Here is a 21,703-nt window from a genome sequence, read left to right as displayed (position 1 = left end):
GCTGCCTTTTTGGAAGAGAGATTCTTAAGGGAGCTTATCCTTCTATCTATTACTCTTACTCCACAACAGTAGAAGAGAAAAGAATCTTAAATTTGTTCTAGTCCTTTTAATTACTTACTCTTAAGTAAACCTTCTCTTTTTCCATTTCGCCTTTTCTTTATGGATTTGTATTGTAAACTTGTGAAGATGGAGGTGGGGTTGTTGAGGTTGATGATGGATGAAGAAGGTGGAGTTGGGGTCACGATGTATGAAGAACCCAAAAGGACCTTTTTACCCCCTCATTTTGACGGATAAATTGACAGAGTTAGACTGGAGGACTCAATTGGAACAATTTGTCGAGTTAACGAATGTAATTGTCTCAAAAAAAAAGTTCGGAGATCCAATTGCAACTCGAGACAAAGTTCAGGGACGTCTACAATTAAAAACCCTAAGTCCTAATAATTAAGCCTTTCTTTTATCAAAAACCTGTCAAATACCTGTCAAATTTAAATTAGGTTTTTTGATCTCTCACTCTCACTCTTTGAGTTACACATAAACCACACTGAGAGCTCCCCATAGCCGAGAGAAAGATGTGGAGGTCTGTTGTGACAGCAAGAGCTTCTCTTTCAACACAGGCGGCACAGAAGTTGTGTGCAACTCGAAACCATAAGGTGCTTTCCTCTAAAACCCTAACACTAATTGATCAATCTCCTCATTTTTCGACCAGATCGTCTTTCTGCCAAACCCTTAGGTTCCTTTCTCAGCTCTCAGAAAACCCTAGTGATTCTGATTCAGCTGAAGGACAACAGCTATCAGTGGACTTTGGTGAAAATGGTGATACACAGAGGGAAAATCTTACCCCTGGGAATGGGCCTGTTGGAGAGGAAAATGGTGATACTCAGATGAACATTTTTTCCCCTTCTGATGTAGAGTTGGGGGAAGTGGAAGAGGTTTATGAGATTGATTTGGAGCAGTTGGAGAGTTTATTGTCTCTTCTTCAGAGCAGCGCTGATGGGTGTCTTGAGTCTAGTTTTGATGGTTTAAATTTGAGTTTACATCCAGAGTTTGTGATTAAAGTAGTTGAAACCCCACTTGTTTTGGGTGAGAATTTGATTAGGTTTTTCAAGTGGGCGTTGAAGGAGAAACCCGAGTTTGGTGTCACTACGCACATACTGGATGCACTTGTTCGAGCGACATGTAGTGGCCTCGTTAGGAAGAGAGATGTGTATTCTTTGTGGGATTTAGTTATGGAGGTTGGTGAGAAGGAGAACAGTGTGATGCGTGTGCAAATTCTCAATGAATTGATATCTTCATTCTCAAAATTGGGTAAAGGGAAAGCTGCTTTGGAGGTGTTCAACAAGTTTGGTGATTTTGGATGTGTCCCAAATGCAGATACATATTACTTTACAATTGAAGCACTGTGTAGGCGTTCAATTTTTGGTTGGGCTCAGTCTGTTTGTGAGAAGATGCTTGATGCGGGAATCTTGCCTGATGGTGAGAAAGTTGGTAGGATCATATCCTGGTATTGCAAGGGTAAAAAAGCTAAAGATGCCCATGTGGTTTATTCCTCGGCAGCGAATGTGAAGAAGCAGTACCTGCCTCCCGCTTCGGTTTATTTTTTGATCAGTTCACTCTGTAGGGAGGCTGAAACCGTTAAATTAGCTCTAGATATGTTAGATGATTTTGCTGTTGAAGCACGGAAATATGCGATTAAGCCCTTTTCAGCTGTTGTTCGAGGTTTGTGTAGGATAAAAGATGTTGATGGGGCCAAAAAATTGCTTCTTGAGATGACAATAAAGGGCCCACCTCCAGGAAATGCAGTTTTCAATATGGTAATCAATGGCTATTGTAAGGCTGGGGATATGGGAGAAGCAATTGAGATGATGAATCTAATGAAGAGTAGGGGTTTGAAACCAGATGTGTATACTTACACTGTTATCACGAGTGGTTATACAAATGGAGGTCAGATGGAGGAGGCTTGTAAAATATTATCCGAAGCCAAAAACAAGCACCCCAAATTGAGTCCTGTGACTTACCATACACTCATCCGTGGGTATTGCAAACTGGAAGAGTTTGATAAGGGTTTAAAGTTGTTGCGCGAGATGAAAGATTCTGGGGTCCAACTGTTGTGTAGATACAGCTGCACCAAAATGGATTCAGTTGCATCCTCAACTTGTGATACTCGCAAGTGCACGAGCCGTTTGGTAGTATAGCGTATGTAAGTGCGAGGTTGATCCCACGAGGATTGGTGATTGAATGATTCAATTCATTTTCCCTACACAAAACAGAAATGAAAAAGAAGGGAAATAAATAAAACAAGGAAGAAAGAAAATAACAGTCGCAAGTTTGGGTCATCGCCTACTTGCGAAGTCCCATGAGGTAGAGGTGCTTAAAGCTCAGTTGGCGGCGGAGCGAAGTATGGTTGATGAGTGTCAGACTGCTATAAAAAGCTTGAAAAGGGAGAGGTCAAGGATAGTGGAGGTGAATCGACACCAGCTAGAAGTATTGCGGGACGAGAATAGAAACCTATCAAAGATGGTAGAGTTGTACTCTCGCGACATGCGAAAACAGCTGGAAGACCTAGACCGACCGGGTAAACGCAAGCAAGCAGATCGTGAGAGTAGTTACGCTCAAGCTAAGATTGCGATCTTTGGGAGCTCAAGTGGTGAGCCCCAAGAGGCTGTGCATGAAGCCCAGGAAGAGGACAGCCAGAGGGCCAAACTCAAAGCTCCAATGGTCGGGACACTGAGCACTGTGAAGAAATGACTTCTACTGCATTATTGATGTTTTTATTTTAATTTATTTTATTTTTTTGGTTGTTTTTGTCTTTATTTTGTTTTGGAAATAAAAGAGTAAATTTGCAGAAGGAAAAAGAAAACGGAAAAGAAAGCACACTTTCCAAACTTAAATCAAACGAAGACGACAAACGGAAATGGAAGCACAGTTCCCTAACTAAAATAAAATAAAGATGATAGCCGAAAGGGAAAGGCAAAAACACAAAGCTCTAGAAAATGAAAGTAACGGGCAAAACAATAAAACACCAGAAAATACGGAGGAAAAAAAAGAAAAGTAAAGTAAAGGTGCTCCCCCTTGAAGCGATTAGGTCGAGCATGCCCGGGAAATCCGAAATGGTGTTGGCTCTCTCTCATCAGCATATGTCTATTTAAACCACACCTCTGCAAGCAGATGATACCCAGCATTTCTTCCTGCAACTCAAGGAAAAACATCAAAAAATCCAGAAACAGAAAAAAAAATAGCATCCTCATACACTCACCTTGATGATCTCAACCTTGAGCTCTCACTTGCACCACCGAATGCCCAGACAAGGGCTCCTCCAAACCATGTCTTCCCAAACTCAACATATCATCACGGTACGGCCTCAAACTTTGCTGAGATAATACCAAACTTTTCTGAGGCAATGCCGAACAGAGCAGCGCTGCTGGGAGGCATGATTGGCAGCAAGCTCACACCGACAGATCATCTGCATGTGGCACAGAGGTCTGATAAGGCAGCGGTAGAGGAGTCCCACAATTTAACTGTGCTCCACGCGGTCTCCGCTACCAATTTGGGCATGCGATTACTTGCGAGGACAAGGGAGTGTGCCGCGATGAGCGAGGAAATAGCTTCCTTGAAGGCTATGGTGGCGGACTTGCAGAAGCGGCTCTACTGTGCCAATCAGCACGTGGAAGCACTGCAGAGAAAAAATGAGGACCATGTGGAGCTGCTGCAGATTCTACAAGTGCGAGAAAATAGAGGCAAGCCATGATGATGAAGAAGATGAAGAAGATGAAGAAGATGATGAAGATGTTGTTTTTTTTGTTTTTTTTTTTTTTTTGTTTGTTTGTTTGTTTTTTTTTTTTTTATGCAATGTTTGAAATAAAATGAAAAAAAGTTTTAACACTCAGAAATAAACTAACTAACCATACCACATAAATAAATAAATAAACTAACATAACAAAAAAAAAACAGAAACAAAACAAAAACAAAGACTCAACAGAAAAGAAAACAAAGAAAATAAAGAAAACTTAATTTAAAAACACACGAATATACAAGCAACTCACGGATGACCAGTTAAGGGCCTCAGAAAACACAGCCAGGGGATCCGGGAAGGTTGGAGGGGTCACAATGGTCCCGCTTAAAACCCAAACTTCTTAGACACCGAAGGTGTCGCCTAAAGAACTCCTAGACACTGTATTAACGGAAGTGCTCACTGGGGTTACCATAAGTCGGCTCATATGAAAAATCTTTTTTTTTTTTTTTAATTTTAAAATTTTTAAGATAAGAAATAAAAACAAATTAAGATAAAATGAAACAACAAACCATAAACGAAAATGAACTAAGTACTCTAAACAAACTCAAACAAACGATATAAATTATTGTACTAAAAGAAACAAACCAAGAAACCAAAGAAAAAAACAAACAGCACTTTCTATCACCCGTTTATCACCATTTGGACAGATTCGTTTCTATGTTTTTCAGCTTCGACCTCTGTTCAGTTTTTAGGCTATAACTTTCCAACCGTAAGTCTAAATTTTACGTTCTTTATATGGTTGGATTCAGCATAGAAAAACAAAGAACTCAAAGCGGACCAAAAGGCAAAAACAACTACGAAAATAAACAGAATTCAAAGAAGAGAAAGGATTGAAATGCTCCCCCTTGAAGCGATTAGGTCGAGCGTGATGCACTTGGAGGTCGCGACTTCTCCCATTGCTCCACACTTCCCATTCTTATGATTGAGGTTGCCATCTCTCTCCATTTTTATTAAGCTATCATAAATTGCTAAAACAAACACACAAACTTGAAATGGAATTAAAAGGATTAGGAAATAAAAACTAAAATGAAAAGAAAAATCAACACACATCCAATTCCATGCTTCAAAGCAACAAGCACCAATGGGTTGTGTAAGCTGGGACTTAAACCCAGTTCTCTTGCTTGTTGGGCAATTGTCCTTTTCTGTTGGACTACAAACACAACTTGTCCATTAACGTCATTAACTTTAAAACTTAAAATTGTCTAGAAAAATATGAAAATGAAAAATAAAAATAAAACAAGTAGGGAAAAGAAATAGAACCAAACTAAGTTGCCAATCCCCGGCAACGGCGCCAAAAACTTGTTGTGTAGATACAGCTGCACCAAAATGGATTCAGTTGCATCCTCAACTTGTGATACTCGCAAGTGCACGAGCCGTTTGGTAGTATAGCGTATGTAAGTGCGAGGTCGATCCCACGAGGATTGGTGATTGAATGATTCAATTCATTTTCCCTACACAAAACAGAAATGAAAAAGAAGGGAAATAAATAAAACAAGGAAGAAAGAAAATAACTAACTCAAGCAGATAAGTTCCCAAGTTCAATTAGATTAACGGATTGATTCTAGCTAATGTATGATTAAGCCATGGTGTGTGGTCATAACCTTGTGTTCCTAATTCCCTAATTTGATCATTTGTTGTCTAACCTAAAATTAAGCATTAGGAACCCATTAAGCATAGAAGAACAATTTAAACAACCAAGCATGTATCTAATCCCTGTTGTCGAATGTCCATACATACTCTTCCTATTCATAGTTCAATTCGAATTAAAGTATGGTGTCTACTCTTAATTCAAACCAAGATAGCTAACATGCAAGCCTAAATGGTGATCAATCATTCAAACTAGCATATTAACTTATAAGCATAATGAATAAGAACAAAAATCATAATTGAAACTTGGAAACTAATCAAACTTGAAACTAAAGAAAAGAATTTACATAACAATGAAAATTAAAGTAGAACTTGGAAAGACTTAAAGGAAAATTTCAGCACAAAGATCTCATTATAACAATTGAAAACTAGAAAGAGAAACTAAGAGAATTTGAGGGAGAGAAGGGAAGGGAGCTCTAGAGAAGTGTTTGAGAGCTCCCCCCCTTTGGGGTGTGTTTACAAGCTTGGGAAACCTCACTATATATAGGCCTAAGGAAGCTGAAAATCTGAATTAAGTATGGCTAATGCATACAACACTTGTTTTATAAAATCTGAAATGGTTGATGCACTTCACTAATGCATACAACACTTCCATTATAAAATCTGAAATTGTTGATGCACTTCACTAATAAATCCCACCAGCAGCCCTAGCTCATCTTCATGTCACCATGACCAAGCTTCCAACCAGAAATAATAGCTCATCCTGAGGTCAGCATGACCAGCAACTTCAAGGGCTTACGAATTGGGCTTCCCTTAAGCAAATTAAGACTTTAAGCACTCAAACTTGAAGTTCAGAATGTCTTCTTTTCAGCCATATATCATTTGGGCCAATCCAAGGTCGGAGGAGGAAGTTAAGGCCAAAACAAATTGCTAACTCATTTTGCGCGCTGATAAAATCCATCCTGAGCATGGCTCTGTGTTTGCTAGGTAACAGACTCCATATTTATCCAATGGGGCTGAATTTTGGATATGTTATATTACACACCCATTGGAACAACTTTCATGAAGAATGTGGCCTCATCCGAGCTATGTAGGTTGCTGAAACAAAGCTTGCAATATGACCTACGAAACTGGGCTGGCAGGGGACTGTAGCCAAAATTGAGTTTGTCTTTAAGCTCTTCATCCATTCATCCAAATTAGGCCCTAACATGCATGGATTGCATCATTTACTATCCAAAGCCCTCATTATTACCTAAAGCTCAATGAACTGAAAGATAAACACAAAAAGGATTAAAAGCACAAGTTTAACTCAAAAACATAACCAAATCATAAGCTAGAAGGGTACAAAATGATATGTAAATATGCACCGATCAAATACCCCCAAACCTAGATTTTGCTAGTCCTCGAGCAAAACAAAAGGAAAACAAAGATAAAAACAAACAAGAAGTTAACTAGACCACTTTCGTAGGTAACTCGATTGCATTGAGCATATGCAACAAGCCTTTACACCTCTAGGCATCCCTAGTAGGAGGAGTTGTGTCTCCTGAGGGTTTAACAGATACGATACCCACAAACGTTTTACTGACTCTGTAAAACAAGGTAATTAGAAAACTTAAAAGATTGTTAGTCCTTAAGCAAAATAAAAAACAAAAACAAAAAAATAATTACATTAACAAAAACAAAACAAAAAAACAAAACAAAACAAAACAAAACAAAACAAAATTACAAAAATAAAAAGAACTCAAAACAATCTTTCCGAACATTTTCTGAAGAGAAATGACTCATGCACATGACTCAAAAGTTTTAACAATAAAAGCTCAATTTTAAACATTATTCACAAAGCGGCAAAGTTCAAAACATAATATGCTCAAAGTGTGGTAGTGTGATAGCCAAATGCAACAAATTCCCCAATCTTAGTTTTCACACAATTTCAAAAATCATACAAAGCACAAGTCCAACTTCAAATCTCACCAAAGTTGTCCTCTCACAAATGAATCACTCGGAAGAGGGCTATAATGCAACACTCAGTTATAAACATGAGATTAGAGTTAAACCATAAAGACTTAACTCGAAATAGAAAGATGAAGAACTTGCATTAATATGATCTCAAGAAGGATGCCAAACACTTAAAAGTAGAAAAATGAATGCAATTCAACCACATGACATTTAAGATCAATTTAGGTCTTTAACATAGGTTGTAATGGGGCCAAGGGTGTAAGGTGAGTAAGAAATGAAAGGTATGGATAAAACAAAGTCCAAGGAACTCAAAATATAAGAGCATAAAACAATTGTTTACAAGACTTCGAATCATCACAATGAGAATTTATTTTTCTTTTACATGATCAAAACTCCTTATACCTTCATTTACATTGATTCACTCCTTTCCTGAACAACCACCAATTTATTTTGAAGGCCCAAAAATGAAACCCAAAAATGAAATTTCATTCAACCACCACTTAATCACAACTTTTCTCTTTTCTTTCACCAAATGTGTGATATATATATATTTTTTTTTTCTTTCGAAATGTAACACCCATTCCCTATGAGTTCCTTAGAAAGGTAAATATTTGTTTTTCGGGCTAAGGCGAGGAAATATAATTGGTAAATGAAAGAAAAGGTTTACATGTAGGCTCAAAATGGTTAACAATGGAAAATCATGCTTAAGCATGCATAAGGTTAGCTTGAAAGGCACAAACGATCCAAAGAGGGCCTTAATATCACTTCTTAAATGTCGTGAAGTCAAATTGCATAAGAATAAATGACTTTTAAGTGTTCAACCAAATCAATGAATAATGAGATCAAACAACAACTTAGATGACAAGAAATTAAGAGTATGTGTATATAACACTCATGAAATGAAGTACAAGGCTCAAAAGCTCACTTTATATGGTTGGTTATATAACTCTAAATTATGCTTTATACAATTCTTTACATCATGCAAATCCTTTAATTGGAGAATTATGAAACAAATGGCAAGTGCAAAGAAGGTTTTGAACATATCATGCTAGAACGATGCCAAATAATTTTTTTTTTTTTAAAATTAAAAAAAAAAAATAATAATAATAAAATGAAATCCAATTTTTATTTAAGTCATGCAAACATTTATCACAATCTCATCATAAGTGTTCCGAAAGTGACTCAAAACAAAATAAGACTCAAAATATAGAAAAAAGAAAGAAAAAAAACAAGCAAGAAATTAATTATTATTATTATTATTATTTTTTAAGAAAAACCAAATTTACTTGCTAAACTCCAATACCCCCAAACCTAGAAATGAACATTGTCCTCAATGTTTAAAAATTAGGAACAAGCAATGTCATAACAAGAAATGAAAGGTACTAAAGTAAATATAAACCACAAAAAAAAAAAAAAACACAAATAAAATAAAATAATTACAAAAGTAAAAATTACAAAACAAACAAACAAACAAACAAACAATCAAACAGAAAACCCTAAACAAACAAAACAGTAAGCCCTAAACAGACAGTCTTACGCAAACCAAAACCCAAACAATTGAAAGCCCAACCCACAAGAAAGTTAAGCCACCTTGAAACCTAACAACGGTGAAAACCCAACCCACAATAAAATCTGAAGCCCACACGTTTGTTATTATTTTTATTTTTATTTTTTTAATTTTTTTAAAAAATGTGCATTGGGAGCGCAAAGAGTGTGATTTCTGAAAGGGAAGAGCGTGGTCCCTGATGCCTTGGTTCCTGGGGAGTCACGGGTGAAAGGGGTGAGGGACGTGACAGCGTGCAGAGGCAGCAGTCACATCCCCCAAGCCAGAATTATTGGCTTCTTGGGTGAAGCGAGATGACTTTTTCACTAGAAGGTGGTGAAAGGTGAAAATGCAATTAAGGGGGTTGGGAAACGGGTGCGGCGACATATAGAGATAAGCGGTAAGGGCCGCACAGAACTCAGAACCGCAGCGGCTAGGGTTTAGCAGACTAAGTCTATAAAAAGTAAAAAGAAAGGGTAAAAAAACACAAACTCAGAAACACACAAAAGAGAAAAGAAAGAAAGAAGAAAAGAGAGTGAGAAATCAAATGGCCTCTAACTACCCATTTTCGTTGGATCTCAACCTAGCTCCACCGACTCAGACACGAGGCCAAGCAGCGGCACCAGTATGGATGCCCTACTTTGCTTCCGCACGGGGGCCTGTGACAGTAACTGACTCAATACTCCTGGACAACGATGTTGCCATTGGAGTGGGCAGAAATCTGGTGACTCCTAAAGGTATACGTGTTCTGGGGACAAGGGATGACAACCGGGTCGTGAGCGATGCCCTGGCACTGAGCGTGCAGAGTACGGCAACAGTCGCAAGTTTGGGTCATCGCCTACTTGCGAAGTCCCATGAGGTAGAGGTGCTTAAAGCTCAGTTGGCGGCGGAGCGAAGTATGGTTGATGAGTGTCAGACTGCTATAAAAAGCTTGAAAAGGGAGAGGTCAAGGATAGTGGAGGTGAATCGACACCAGCTAGAAGTATTGCGGGACGAGAATAGAAACCTATCAAAGATGGTAGAGTTGTACTCTCGCGACATGCGAAAACAGCTGGAAGACCTAGACCGACCGGGTAAACGCAAGCAAGCAGATCGTGAGAGTAGTTACGCTCAAGCTAAGATTGCGATCTTTGGGAGCTCAAGTGGTGAGCCCCAAGAGGCTGTGCATGAAGCCCAGGAAGAGGACAGCCAGAGGGCCAAACTCAAAGCTCCAATGGTCGGGACACTGAGCACTGTGAAGAAATGACTTCTACTGCATTATTGATGTTTTTATTTTAATTTATTTTATTTTTTTGGTTGTTTTTGTCTTTATTTTGTTTTGGAAATAAAAGAGTAAATTTGCAGAAGGAAAAAGAAAACGGAAAAGAAAGCACACTTTCCAAACTTAAATCAAACGAAGACGACAAACGGAAATGGAAGCACAGTTCCCTAACTAAAATAAAATAAAGATGATAGCCGAAAGGGAAAGGCAAAAACACAAAGCTCTAGAAAATGAAAGTAACGGGCAAAACAATAAAACACCAGAAAACACGGAGGAAAAAAAAGAAAAGTAAAGTAAAGGTGCTCCCCCTTGAAGCGATTAGGTCGAGCATGCCCGGGAAATCCGAAATGGTGTTGGCTCTCTCTCATCAGCATATGTCTATTTAAACCACACCTCTGCAAGCAGATGATACCCAGCATTTCTTCCTGCAACTCAAGGAAAAACATCAAAAAATCCAGAAACAGAAAAAAAAATGGCATCCTCATGCACTCACCTTGATGATCTCAACCTTGAGCTCTCACTTGCACCACCGAATGCCCAGACAAGGGCTCCTCCAAACCATGTCTTCCCAAACTCAACATATCATCACGGTACGGCCTCAAACTTTGCTGAGATAATACCAAACTTTTCTGAGGCAATGCCGAACAGAGCAGCGCTGCTGGGAGGCATGATTGGCAGCAAGCTCACACCGACAGATCATCTGCATGTGGCACAGAGGTCTGATAAGGCAGCGGTAGAGGAGTCCCACAATTTAACTGTGCTCCACGCGGTCTCCGCTACCAATTTGGGCATGCGATTACTTGCGAGGACAAGGGAGTGTGCCGCGATGAGCGAGGAAATAGCTTCCTTGAAGGCTATGGTGGCGGACTTGCAGAAGCGGCTCTACTGTGCCAATCAGCACGTGGAAGCACTGCAGAGAAAAAATGAGGACCATGTGGAGCTGCTGCAGATTCTACAAGTGCGAGAAAATAGAGGCAAGCCATGATGATGAAGAAGATGAAGAAGATGAAGAAGATGATGAAGATGTTGTTTTTTTTGTTTTTTTTTTTTTTTTGTTTGTTTGTTTGTTTTTTTTTTTTTTATGCAATGTTTGAAATAAAATGAAAAAAAGTTTTAACACTCAGAAATAAACTAACTAACCATACCACATAAATAAATAAATAAACTAACATAACAAAAAAAAAACAGAAACAAAACAAAAACAAAGACTCAACAGAAAAGAAAACAAAGAAAATAAAGAAAACTTAATTTAAAAACACACGAATATACAAGCAACTCACGGATGACCAGTTAAGGGCCTCAGAAAACACAGCCAGGGGATCCGGGAAGGTTGGAGGGGTCACAATGGTCCCGCTTAAAACCCAAACTTCTTAGACACCGAAGGTGTCGCCTAAAGAACTCCTAGACACTGTATTAACGGAAGTGCTCACTGGGGTTACCATAAGTCGGCTCATATGAAAAATCTTTTCTTTTTTTTTTAATTTTAAAATTTTTAAGATAAGAAATAAAAACAAATTAAGATAAAATGAAACAACAAACCATAAACGAAAATGAACTAAGTACTCTAAACAAACTCAAACAAACGATATAAATTATTGTACTAAAAGAAACAAACCAAGAAACCAAAGAAAAAAACAAACAGCACTTTCTATCACCCGTTTATCACCATTTGGACAGATTCGTTTCTATGTTTTTCAGCTTCGACCTCTGTTCAGTTTTTAGGCTATAACTTTCCAACCGTAAGTCTAAATTTTACGTTCTTTATATGGTTGGATTCAGCATAGAAAAACAAAGAACTCAAAGCGGACCAAAAGGCAAAAACAACTACGAAAATAAACAGAATTCAAAGAAGAGAAAGGATTGAAATGCTCCCCCTTGAAGCGATTAGGTCGAGCGTGATGCACTTGGAGGTCGCGACTTCTCCCATTGCTCCACACTTCCCATTCTTATGATTGAGGTTGCCATCTCTCTCCATTTTTATTAAGCTATCATAAATTGCTAAAACAAACACACAAACTTGAAATGGAATTAAAAGGATTAGGAAATAAAAACTAAAATGAAAAGAAAAATCAACACACATCCAATTCCATGCTTCAAAGCAACAAGCACCAATGGGTTGTGTAAGCTGGGACTTAAACCCAGTTCTCTTGCTTGTTGGGCAATTGTCCTTTTCTGTTGGACTACAAACACAACTTGTCCATTAACGTCATTAACTTTAAAACTTAAAATTGTCTAGAAAAATATGAAAATGAAAAATAAAAATAAAACAAGTAGGGAAAAGAAATAGAACCAAACTAAGTTGCCAATCCCCGGCAACGGCGCCAAAAACTTGTTGTGTAGATACAGCTGCACCAAAATGGATTCAGTTGCATCCTCAACTTGTGATACTCGCAAGTGCACGAGCCGTTTGGTAGTATAGCGTATGTAAGTGCGAGGTCGATCCCACGAGGATTGGTGATTGAATGATTCAATTCATTTTCCCTACACAAAACAGAAATGAAAAAGAAGGGAAATAAATAAAACAAGGAAGAAAGAAAATAACTAACTCAAGCAGATAAGTTCCCAAGTTCAATTAGATTAACGGATTGATTCTAGCTAATGTATGATTAAGCCATGGTGTGTGGTCATAACCTTGTGTTCCTAATTCCCTAATTTGATCATTTGTTGTCTAACCTAAAATTAAGCATTAGGAACCCATTAAGCATAGAAGAACAATTTAAACAACCAAGCATGTATCTAATCCCTGTTGTCGAATGTCCATACATACTCTTCCTATTCATAGTTCAATTCGAATTAAAGTATGGTGTCTACTCTTAATTCAAACCAAGATAGCTAACATGCAAGCCTAAATGGTGATCAATCATTCAAACTAGCATATTAACTTATAAGCATAATGAATAAGAACAAAAATCATAATTGAAACTTGGAAACTAATCAAACTTGAAACTAAAGAAAAGAATTTACATAACAATGAAAATTAAAGTAGAACTTGGAAAGACTTAAAGGAAAATTTCAGCACAAAGATCTCATTATAACAATTGAAAACTAGAAAGAGAAACTAAGAGAATTTGAGGGAGAGAAGGGAAGGGAGCTCTAGAGAAGTGTTTGAGAGCTCCCCCCCTTTGGGGTGTGTTTACAAGCTTGGGAAACCTCACTATATATAGGCCTAAGGAAGCTGAAAATCTGAATTAAGTATGGCTAATGCATACAACACTTGTTTTATAAAATCTGAAATGGTTGATGCACTTCACTAATGCATACAACACTTCCATTATAAAATCTGAAATTGTTGATGCACTTCACTAATAAATCCCACCAGCAGCCCTAGCTCATCTTCATGTCACCATGACCAAGCTTCCAACCAGAAATAATAGCTCATCCTGAGGTCAGCATGACCAGCAACTTCAAGGGCTTACGAATTGGGCTTCCCTTAATCAAATTAAGACTTTAAGCACTCAAACTTGAAGTTCAGAATGTCTTCTTTTCAGCCATATATCATTTGGGCCAATCCAAGGTCGGAGGAGGAAGTTAAGGCCAAAACAAATTGCTAACTCATTTTGCGCGCTGATAAAATCCATCCTGAGCATGGCTCTGTGTTTGCTAGGTAACAGACTCCATATTTATCCAATGGGGCTGAATTTTGGATATGTTATATTACACACCCATTGGAACAACTTTCATGAAGAATGTGGCCTCATCCGAGCTATGTAGGTTGCTGAAACAAAGCTTGCAATATGACCTACGAAACTGGGCTGGCAGGGGACTGTAGCCAAAATTGAGTTTGTCTTTAAGCTCTTCATCCATTCATCCAAATTAGGCCCTAACATGCATGGATTGCATCATTTACTATCCAAAGCCCTCATTATTACCTAAAGCTCAATGAACTGAAAGATAAACACAAAAAGGATTAAAAGCACAAGTTTAACTCAAAAACATAACCAAATCATAAGCTAGAAGGGTACAAAATGATATGTAAATATGCACCGATCACCAACCTAATGTTGATGAGTACAATAAGTTGATCCAATCTCTTTGCATCAAGGCCTTGGATTGGGAAACAACAGAAAAACTACTTGAAGAAATGAAGGATAATGGCTTGCATCTTAATGGGATTACACGGGGTCTTATAAAAGCTGTTAAGGAACTGAAGGAGGAGAAAATAGAGACTGAGAATGTAGTTGCAGAAGCCTAAAATGGTCATCTAGTTTTTGGTATGTGGATGTTATGATGAAGACGGGGAAATAAAGTGAAGCTTTGCTGTTTATTTAGTTCATGGTGATAGTTATGCATCTTGTCAATCATATACAAAAGGAAGATTGGTTTTTTTCAATCTTTTCTTGCCTTTTTCCCTTGGACTTGTATGCTACAACCTTCAGAGCTAAGCCAGAGGTATGCGCCTTAAAAGTCAGGACTGGGTCCTCTGCTTGCAACATGCAATTTTTGAAGCCTTAAATTTTCTTTTGGGGTGTGTCCATTTGCTACATCTTGATATCAGTGGGTTTTTAATATTTTAGCGTTTATCTTCCTTTTTTTTAATTTTTATACCTGTTAGTTTTTTGTTCCCTTTTTTAAAGAATATGATGTGATTTTTGTTCTTAAACACTATTTGAAGGTTAATATTACTTTCTAGGATGCGGTTAAAGCTCAGAGGCATTATTGGAGCTTTGGTATTTGTCCTGAATGAGGAAATTTTGTGAGTCAATAAGGTAAGAAATGATTTGAATTTTTTTAATAAACTCCGTGTTTCTTATAAAAAAAATGCAAAAGCGAAAAGCATTAGGGCCACGATTGCGTCGTTGATATTGATATTGCTTTGTAATTTTGAGACCGAGTTACATGAAAAAGAATTATGGGTATCCATTGAACAGATTATGTCTGGTTAGCTAGGAAATCTTATGGTATAAAAGAAGATCATTGTGTGAAGAAGGCGAATCAGTTCTTTGTCTTCTGATTAGTATATATATAATATACACACAGTGAGATTCTCTCTACAAGATGTTCAAGGACGGATTAGCAATAACGTGTCAATAACATAATTCATTGGGATGTATTTGTTGTTGGCATGCCATTGACTTGTTATTGGCGTGTTGTTGCCAATCTAAAGAAGGAGGGATGACATACATAGAGAGAAACCATATATACATTTAGTTTCCTAAATGGCGGATTAGATCTTTTGACTTCTGATTCAAGTTAGAAGAGTTGTACCAATATTTAAACCATTAGATGTGGCATTTATTTTGGTCTGATAAGTTTCAATTTTGGAATCTTGAATGTTAGGAAACTATATAGTACATAGAACAAACCACCCAACTACCTTTCTAAGAGTTTCTCAAGTAGCCTAGACTCGTGGTGACCTAGAAAACTTTTTCTGTGTTCTATTTTGACCTTATAAGTATTTGTACTTGCTTGCTGCACGCCCATTTCACCACTCATCCGGCGATAAGAATTTGTTTTGGATTGTTGAGATTTCTATATTAGTCCGTGTTGGTAAACTTGTTCTGTTGTGGATTTATTGTGTTTGGGATCCTAGCTAAATTTTGTTCCTAATTGAAGATTATAAAAGAGCAAAACCGTGTTCTTCTTCTTCAAAAGTTAAACTAGGGCCTCCAATCCTATCTCCCTTTCCAAAGTAGCTTAAGTTGAAAATTGTCCTACTCATGACATTACAGCGATTGGCTCTGAGTGCTTCTTGAAGGAATAGAATAGACCTCAAAACATTTGCAATGTCCCCTTCCCCTGCTGCTTTCCCACCTACACACAACCAGAGGATAAGAATTAAAATGTTGTATGGTCTCTTTCCTTTTTTAACCGTTTCAATACGAAGCAAACTCGGTTATTATGTAGAAATCTACTAGGAGTAGCTATCAAAGTTAAAGAGTTATGTTGGCACTAAAAACTGAATAGATGGAGATGAGTGCAACTTACAAGAGATGGACGATCGAGAGATCGATTGAATGTTGAATGCCGATTCTTCCTGTCCTTGGATGCTGATCCTGAAAAGAAAGAAGTCGAGACTCGTAAGGTCTATGGACCCGGTGTGGAACCAGCCTAAGACCCTCCGATGCCGAAGTAAGTTTGTTGTTTTAAGAGCTCTTGCTGTTGACCATATAGAAGTATAAAAGTCAAGCTGAAAAGTCTTACCCCTGTATTGTAGTGGAGGGGCCTATTTATAGAGGGCATTTAGTATGCTCTTAGTGCTCATTTTCGATGTGGGACTCGTGGGAGGGCCTTCTGAGGTCGACACGAGTCTTTAGATATTTTGGGCGGGTACTTCGAGGTTGATTCTCTACAATCGGTAAGGGATGCCGATTGTAGACGAGTTGGGCTCGTAATGGCTGCTCGCAGCTTTGAGACAATGCCATCGGTGGCCGATGCCGATTGTCCGAGGCCTTGGGTACTTGGGCGAGTTTATAAGATCCACGTGTCGTTATACGAGTGGAGGGTCAGATATGGTACAAACAAGTTAAGAGGATGTGTCCGTATATTGTAAGCATAGAAGGTGGACTCTGTTAAAAGATGGGCAGAGTTGCTTGCTCCTCTGAGTGCAGAAGCAGAGAGCTAGCTACTATCTGTGAACCATCTTATCAGTTTCAACTTTCACCTTCATTTAGTTGCTATGTTTCTTTACTGGATACTTTTTCACTCCCTCATGCAGCGTGTATAAAGATTGCTTAAGTTGGATTCCAACTACCTTAACAAATCCGAAGGAGAAAGTTTCTTTAGCCTACAGAGATCTAAGCTCGATTGAGTCATGTAATTGCATTTTATGAGTTTCTTCTTTCTTTGAACTTTTAAAAAATGATAAATTCCAATAAATTCCAAAATTGAAAAGAAAATGATTAGCCAAAAGCCCATGTAAGGTCAAGAAGACGACAAAGAATATGAAGACCTTGATTCAGTCCCAGTGATTCGTATCATTTGTAGGTGTATTTTTTGAACATTCTCCCATATGTCTGTCACGCTTTGAAGTTACATGGAATTTGGAATGAAACCAAAAATGAAACAAAATGCTTAATTTGAACTTGTACCATGTGACATGATGATACTTGTCTCATCAATTACTGATATATGTATATGTATCATAATAAATAAATACAGTGTAGGAGCTTGTAATTGAAGTCAAAAGACGGGGTAATTTCTATAAATTGGGATGAAATCACGCGTGTATTTCATAATTTGAAATAAAGGGATTTAGACATAATTGGGTGACGATACCATTTCAGACGATGAAATCTATTGCAGAAAGGCAGAATGGCATATGTATATCAAGAAGAAGAAGAAGCAGCATAAACAAATACCTTAAGGGCCCGTTTGCTAACTATTTCAATTTTAGTTTTTCATTTTCAATTTTTATGCTAGAGTACATAAGAAAAATAGGGAGAATGGAAGTGATAATGAAAGTGGAGATGAGATTGAGAGGGGAGGATGTGAGGGAGGAGTAACAAAAGTGAAAACAAAAACTAAAAAGTGAAATCTATTTGAAATTGTTTTCACTTTCAAGTTTTTGTTTTCACCTTTGTTACCTCTCCCTTCCCAAAAGTCACTTTTGGTCCTTGTAGTTTGGCACTTCAACCACTTTTAAGCCTATAGTTTCAATTCCATCAATTTTGTCATTGTAGTTTCATATTTGTAGCAATTCAAGGACATGTTAGTATTCCTGTCAATTTTTTTAACGATGCAAAGGGCAATTTCGTCAACCCAAAACCCTTGAGCGTAAAAGCATGTTTGAAATTCTCCCCATGTCATATTAGGGCTCGAAATTCAACCATTAATCCCAATTTTTTAAGAACCATAAACCCAAATGACCAATTTCAAGCCCTAATATGAAATTAGGGGAGTTTTAGACGAGCTTTTATGTTCAAGAATTTTGGGTTGATGAAATTACCCATTGCATCGTCAAAGAATTGACTGGAATACTAATTTGTCCTTGAATTACTACAAATATGAAACTACATGGTCAAAATTGACGGAATTGAAACTACAGGGTCAAAAGTGGTTGAAGTGCCAAACTAAAGGAACCAAAAGTGACTTTTAGCCTCCTCTTTCTCAATCTCATCCTCATTCTCATTCTCATTCTCACTCTCATTTTCCTCTATATTCTAGTTTTAAAAAAAACTAAAAATTAAAATTGAAATAATTATTAAATCGGCCCTAATGTTTTCTTTTCTTTGATTAGAAGGACGAGTGCGAAGATCGAGTGGGTGAGGTTCTGAGTTTTTGGAGCGTGTGTGGAATATATGAAGTTTGGAGGGGACAAAAGGTAGGTATTTAAGGAAAAGGGGAAGAAAAAGAGGATGTAACAGGTGTTGCTGCGTACGTACTGAAACGTTGTTATCTTTTCTTTCTCTATCATCTATCCTTTTTGTAATGGAACCATCTAATATAATTATTGGAAACCGTGTGGAGGGCAGATTCCAACAGGGGAAAGGGAAGCTGTAAATTGCAAAAATTGCAAGTCATAAAAAAATGATGCAGTAAAATTGTAAGAGGAATGTTAGCTGCTTTCCTTTGTTGTCTTTCCCTTCTTGCTTTCACCATTCAGTTCGTGTGTTTGTGTGTTTTTTATTTATTTATTAAAAAAGAGTATTAGTATTTTATTGATAAGAGGAACAAAACAAGTACAAAGCTATTATGGTGTCAAGTATGAATAAATCTTCTCCATGAACTAAACGTAACAACAAGTTTAATTGATTTAGGGAGAATCACGAACAACCCACAAAGTAATTAAAATATACGATCAAACAACCAAAAGCATGCCTACTTAAACCTACTATACAAATATGTCTCGCAATGGCAGAATCGACAAATCCATATAGAAAGCCGAAAGCTTAAAAGAAACAAAAAAGTATCATAAAGAAAAAATAAAAAACAGTAAACACCTAACGATCGCTACTCCACATCCTCCCGTACAACCCGAAAAGAGTCATAACGCCATAAAAGCTAAACTCATAGTGTAGTATCGGCTAAACCCAAACCCGACGCAACCCAATATCTTCCCAGCATTGTAGCTCCAAACCCATGTTGAAGGCTGATAACTGGAGCCAAATTCTTGTGTAGTGAAAAGACGACAACTATCAAGGCAATGACAACATTTCACGGTGGCTATTTCCACTCCACAAAACAAAATAACAAAGCAAAAAAAGGGGGGAAAGGGACCCAAGAAGAGGAGAGATGGTATAAGGAGAGGAGAGGGGAGGGGGAATGGAGGAAGGCTGCCAATCCCCAAAAGCAGTGGTGGATCCAGGATTCTTAAAATATGGAGTCATAGTGTAAATGTTTCGAATTTTCTTTTAAAACAAAAATAACATTGAAAAATTAAACAATAGCATTTTCATTCCTAATCAACTAATCAAAACACAAAACATGTATAAAAAAAACCTAAGCACAAGACCCTAATCAAATATAAAAAAAGCCCATAATAAAGTAATGAAAACACAAAGCCCTAATCAATTAATCAAAACACAAGCATTAATCAATTAATGAAAACTCAATTAATGAAAACACTATCAATAATAAATATTCATTTTGGGGGTTAATGAGGGGGGGTGAGTCTGGCTGGGCAAGTGAAAGGGGTGTTTGTACTAGTAGGGGTCGTTTGGTACGGCAGACTGTCATAGATTAGACTAAATCTTGGGACTGTCTTGGATTAGTTCGGATTGGCTTAAGCTGGATTAAGTACTGACCTACGTTTGGTGCAGTGTCGAACTAAAAAATAATTATTTTAATTAGAAATTTTAACCTAAAAATAAATAAATAAAAATAAATAAATAAAAATAAATATATATATTAATAAATATATATAACTTTTAAAAAAATGAAAATTATAAATATTGTTCAGTTTCTTTCAGCTCCCCCCTCTCTTTCATCTTATTCTTCTCCATTGTCTCTCTTATCCTCTTCTTATGTTTAATTTTCTCTTTATTTATTAATTCTATTTTTGAAATCATTTATGTTCCTATTCTGTTTTGCAATTGTCTTTTTGGATTTGCAGAGAGAAGTAGAGAAAAGAACTTGAGGAAGAGGGGCACATCAATGATGCAATGGGTTTGTGTGATGTTTTTTTCTTTGAATTTCAACTGGGTTATGGCTAATTGGGAATAATGATGTAGTGGCTATGAAGGATCTGGCGAATATCTGGGTTGTGGCTGGAGGAGAGAGAAAGCATCTATGGTGGGTGGGTCTGTTGGCTCTTGGTGGTTGCTGCGGGTTCGACGGGTCTGTTGGCTCTTGGCTACTTGGGTGCTCGGTGGTTGTGGCTGGTGTCTTGCGCTTGGGTGGAGAGGTGCGATAAGGAAAAGAATGCTAGCGAAGGGCTCGGGACTGTCTTGTCCTCCCTTTCCACGCAGGTCTCAATAGGAACACCTAAGGAGGTGTTTTTGGTGGGGCTAGTATTAACAGTCCCACTTAATACTAGAACCAAGTGAAAACAAACAAGGGATAAAAATTTGTCCAGTCCAATCCAAGCTAAGAAGGTGTAACAAACGGGCTTGTACAGTTGTAATATATGAACAAATTGATATAAAGATCAGCATATTTAAGACCTGCGTGAATGTGAAAAAAATGGGTGGGTTCTGTTCTTTGTTTTTTTAATTTTATTTTAAAGCTGGCTCAAAACAACGTTGTTTTGAAGCTAGGTCATTAAAAAAAAAAAATTGAATGCACCTAGACCAAAATGACGTCGTTTTGGCCAGGCGATTTAAAAATAAAAGACCTCGCGTGTGCTGTACGCAGCAGCAGAGTCGCAAGGTCTTTCAAACCTTTCATCAAACATCTGGTGGGCACCTTTGGGGTCGCACACCAGCCAGCCATAGGGTCATCTGAGATCTCCATAGCTACCTTTCCAGCTGACATGGGGTCACCTGCCCCTTATTGTCCCTCTGTGCGTTCGCCCCTGCCCAAAGGAGGTGGCAACTAGGGTTTCTTTCCTTAGAGTTTTCTCAAATAGGCTTTTTTTTAATTACTTTTTTTTTTCCATTTAGTTTGTGTCATGTATATTTTATTCATACATAAATTCATATATTTAATGTGTTACTTTATATTCAAATACATTATGTAAAATGAAATTGGGCATGTTTCCCATCTTTTCTTGAGAAACAAGTGTGCAATGCAAAATTGTGCTCAATTTCATATTTGGCAATTCCTCCAAGATCTCTTCTTTAGTTGGGGGAAGAATCCGCACGAATCGGATTTTTTGAGGAACATATCGAGAGAGAATTGGTTAGATAATGTGTGGTTGTTAAATAAGGATCGATTTTTTTAGCAAAATACGGATAAAATTTTGACAATGTGTGGTTGTTGAACAAATACACATTTTTTTGTTGTGAATTAGATATACGTGACACCCCAAAGAAAAGATATCTAACATTCCTCAAACACAATGGAGAGAGAGAATAGTCAAGGGCCAGCCAGACTCTGGAATAATACTGATCTGAGTAGTGATGATGCTTTGCTGTGCTGAGGATTAGTCATATCTCATATTCATGCTCTCTGCTTGCATGCCTGACTACGGTGAGAGAGAGAGAGAGAGAGAGTATAGCAAAGCTAAGCTAAGCTATATGCTAGTGTC

General features: G+C 37.6%; 1 protein-coding gene across 2 annotated transcripts; it reads left to right on the top strand.

Moving 5' to 3' along the window:
• Window positions 1–569: 569 nt before the first annotated feature.
• LOC110768228 (small ribosomal subunit protein mS80 (rPPR6)-like) lies at window positions 570–14,329 on the top strand. 2 transcript variants are annotated; one of them, XM_088254182.1, is made up of 3 exons: window positions 570–650; window positions 744–2,098; window positions 14,128–14,329. In XM_088254182.1, exons 1-3 carry the CDS (start codon window positions 570–572, stop codon window positions 14,327–14,329), a joined length of 1,638 nt encoding a protein of 545 aa, XP_088110308.1. The 2 variants fall into 2 exon arrangements, with proteins under 2 accessions (XP_088110308.1, XP_088110307.1); XM_088254181.1 differs by having other exon boundaries at window positions 570–2,098.
• The last annotated feature ends 7,374 nt before the right edge of the window (window positions 14,330–21,703 follow it).

This window comes from Prunus avium, chromosome 6 (genome assembly GCF_965620075.1).
Source record: "Prunus avium chromosome 6, drPruAviu1.hap1.1, whole genome shotgun sequence".
Classification (NCBI taxonomy): Eukaryota; Viridiplantae; Streptophyta; class Magnoliopsida; order Rosales; family Rosaceae; genus Prunus; species Prunus avium.
This window is presented reverse-complemented; position numbering and strand designations above follow the sequence as displayed.

Bases quoted from the DNA above. Each gene is read 5' to 3' on its own strand.
- LOC110768228 (XM_088254181.1), top strand. From the start codon at position 570: ATGTGGAGGTCTGTTGTGACAGCAAGAGCTTCTCTTTCAACACAGGCG. The intron at 2,099-14,127 runs CCAACTGTTGTG...ATGCACCGATCA, and splicing joins GAGATGAAAGATTCTGGGGT to CCAACCTAATGTTGATGAGT.